This window comes from Diaphorina citri, unplaced genomic scaffold, assembly GCF_000475195.1.
Source record: "Diaphorina citri unplaced genomic scaffold, Diaci psyllid genome assembly version 1.1 scaffold6007, whole genome shotgun sequence".
Lineage (NCBI taxonomy): Eukaryota > Metazoa > Arthropoda > Insecta > Hemiptera > Psyllidae > Diaphorina > Diaphorina citri.
The window spans coordinates 282-1,355 of record NW_007383383.1 but is presented as its reverse complement, the minus strand read 5'-3'; the positions used below and the strand labels follow the sequence as shown (position 1 = coordinate 1,355).

General features: G+C 38.8%; 1 protein-coding gene across 1 annotated transcript in view; it reads right to left on the bottom strand.

The window, feature by feature from the left end:
• The window catches only part of LOC103521814 (potassium voltage-gated channel protein Shaw-like), a gene marked incomplete at both ends in the record, with an annotated part of 14,661 nt that extends 14,477 nt beyond the window's left edge, over positions 1-184 (bottom strand). Inside the window, one exon of the mRNA XM_026832320.1 lies at positions 86-184. Coding sequence (XP_026688121.1) covers positions 86-184 — 99 coding nt within the window. The remainder of the gene's footprint in view (positions 1-85) is intronic.
• Positions 185-1,074: the final 890 nt, after the last annotated feature.

Below are 1,074 nucleotides of genomic sequence, written 5' to 3'. Positions count from 1 at the left end.
CCTTGTGGTCTTCTTTTAGTCATTTACCGCTTCCTTTTGGGGGGGGGTGTCACAGTTAATTAGTTAAGAAAAAAAGGGCACTTACCACCATGTAGGCATCGCCTATAGTTTCTACTTTGTACACGTCATAGCCTTTGATAATCCTATCGAATAATGTGTAGAGATCATTGAGGAAATTCACCACCTGCAGAGAAAAAGAAACATGTAAGTTTCAGAACAGGACTAGATAAGGTTTTATTGTTTTTTCCCCAATTTTAGGCGTTTTAACACTACGGAGAGTAGGTCGTTCGCGCTGATACTCCTATATATGAAGTTAAACAGGTTGAGGGCTTTTAGATAGGTATAACAAAAGGGTGTCCATACCTTTAATGTAAATGTAAATGCAGTTTCTTTGTGTTATTATGTCACAACTTTGGTGCTCACTGCAGCATTGTAGGATTTTCCCAATATCTCAATAATCCTAAAATCCAATGTTTACCTACCATGCTGGCACCGGTCGCTATGCGCATTTATATGTCATAGCTACTCTCCTCACGAGGCTGAGTGAGCCCCGCAATCCAATGTTTACCTACCATGCTGGCACCGGTCGCTATGTGCATTTATATGTCATAGCTACTCATTTTCCTCACGAGGCTGAGTGAGCTCCGCTACAGCCAGTCACGGAATCAGTTATTTGCATGATACAAATTTCTTGACCCCGCCGGGAATCGAACCCGAGTTTCCCGCGTGCAAGCTGACCAAGTAATGGCTATTAATGTCACCTCTTGTTCCACATTATAACATAATGCCTGTGATATCTTCCAAATAAACCAAGACTACTAGTTTCATTACCTTTTTTTTACAACGTACAAAGTATATTATACCTATATTAATTGAACTACTTTGGGTTCATTACCTGAGTAATACCATCTGTCCATTTCACTTTCGTTTTAGGTTTCTTAAAAGATAAATATCTCCCAATACATCTTATATGATCTTATTAATCTCAAATTCTCACCCCATCATTAGTCTTGGGATTACGAAGATAAAGATAGTCTTAGGAAGAACATAATTATTTCTGAACTAGACTGCAAT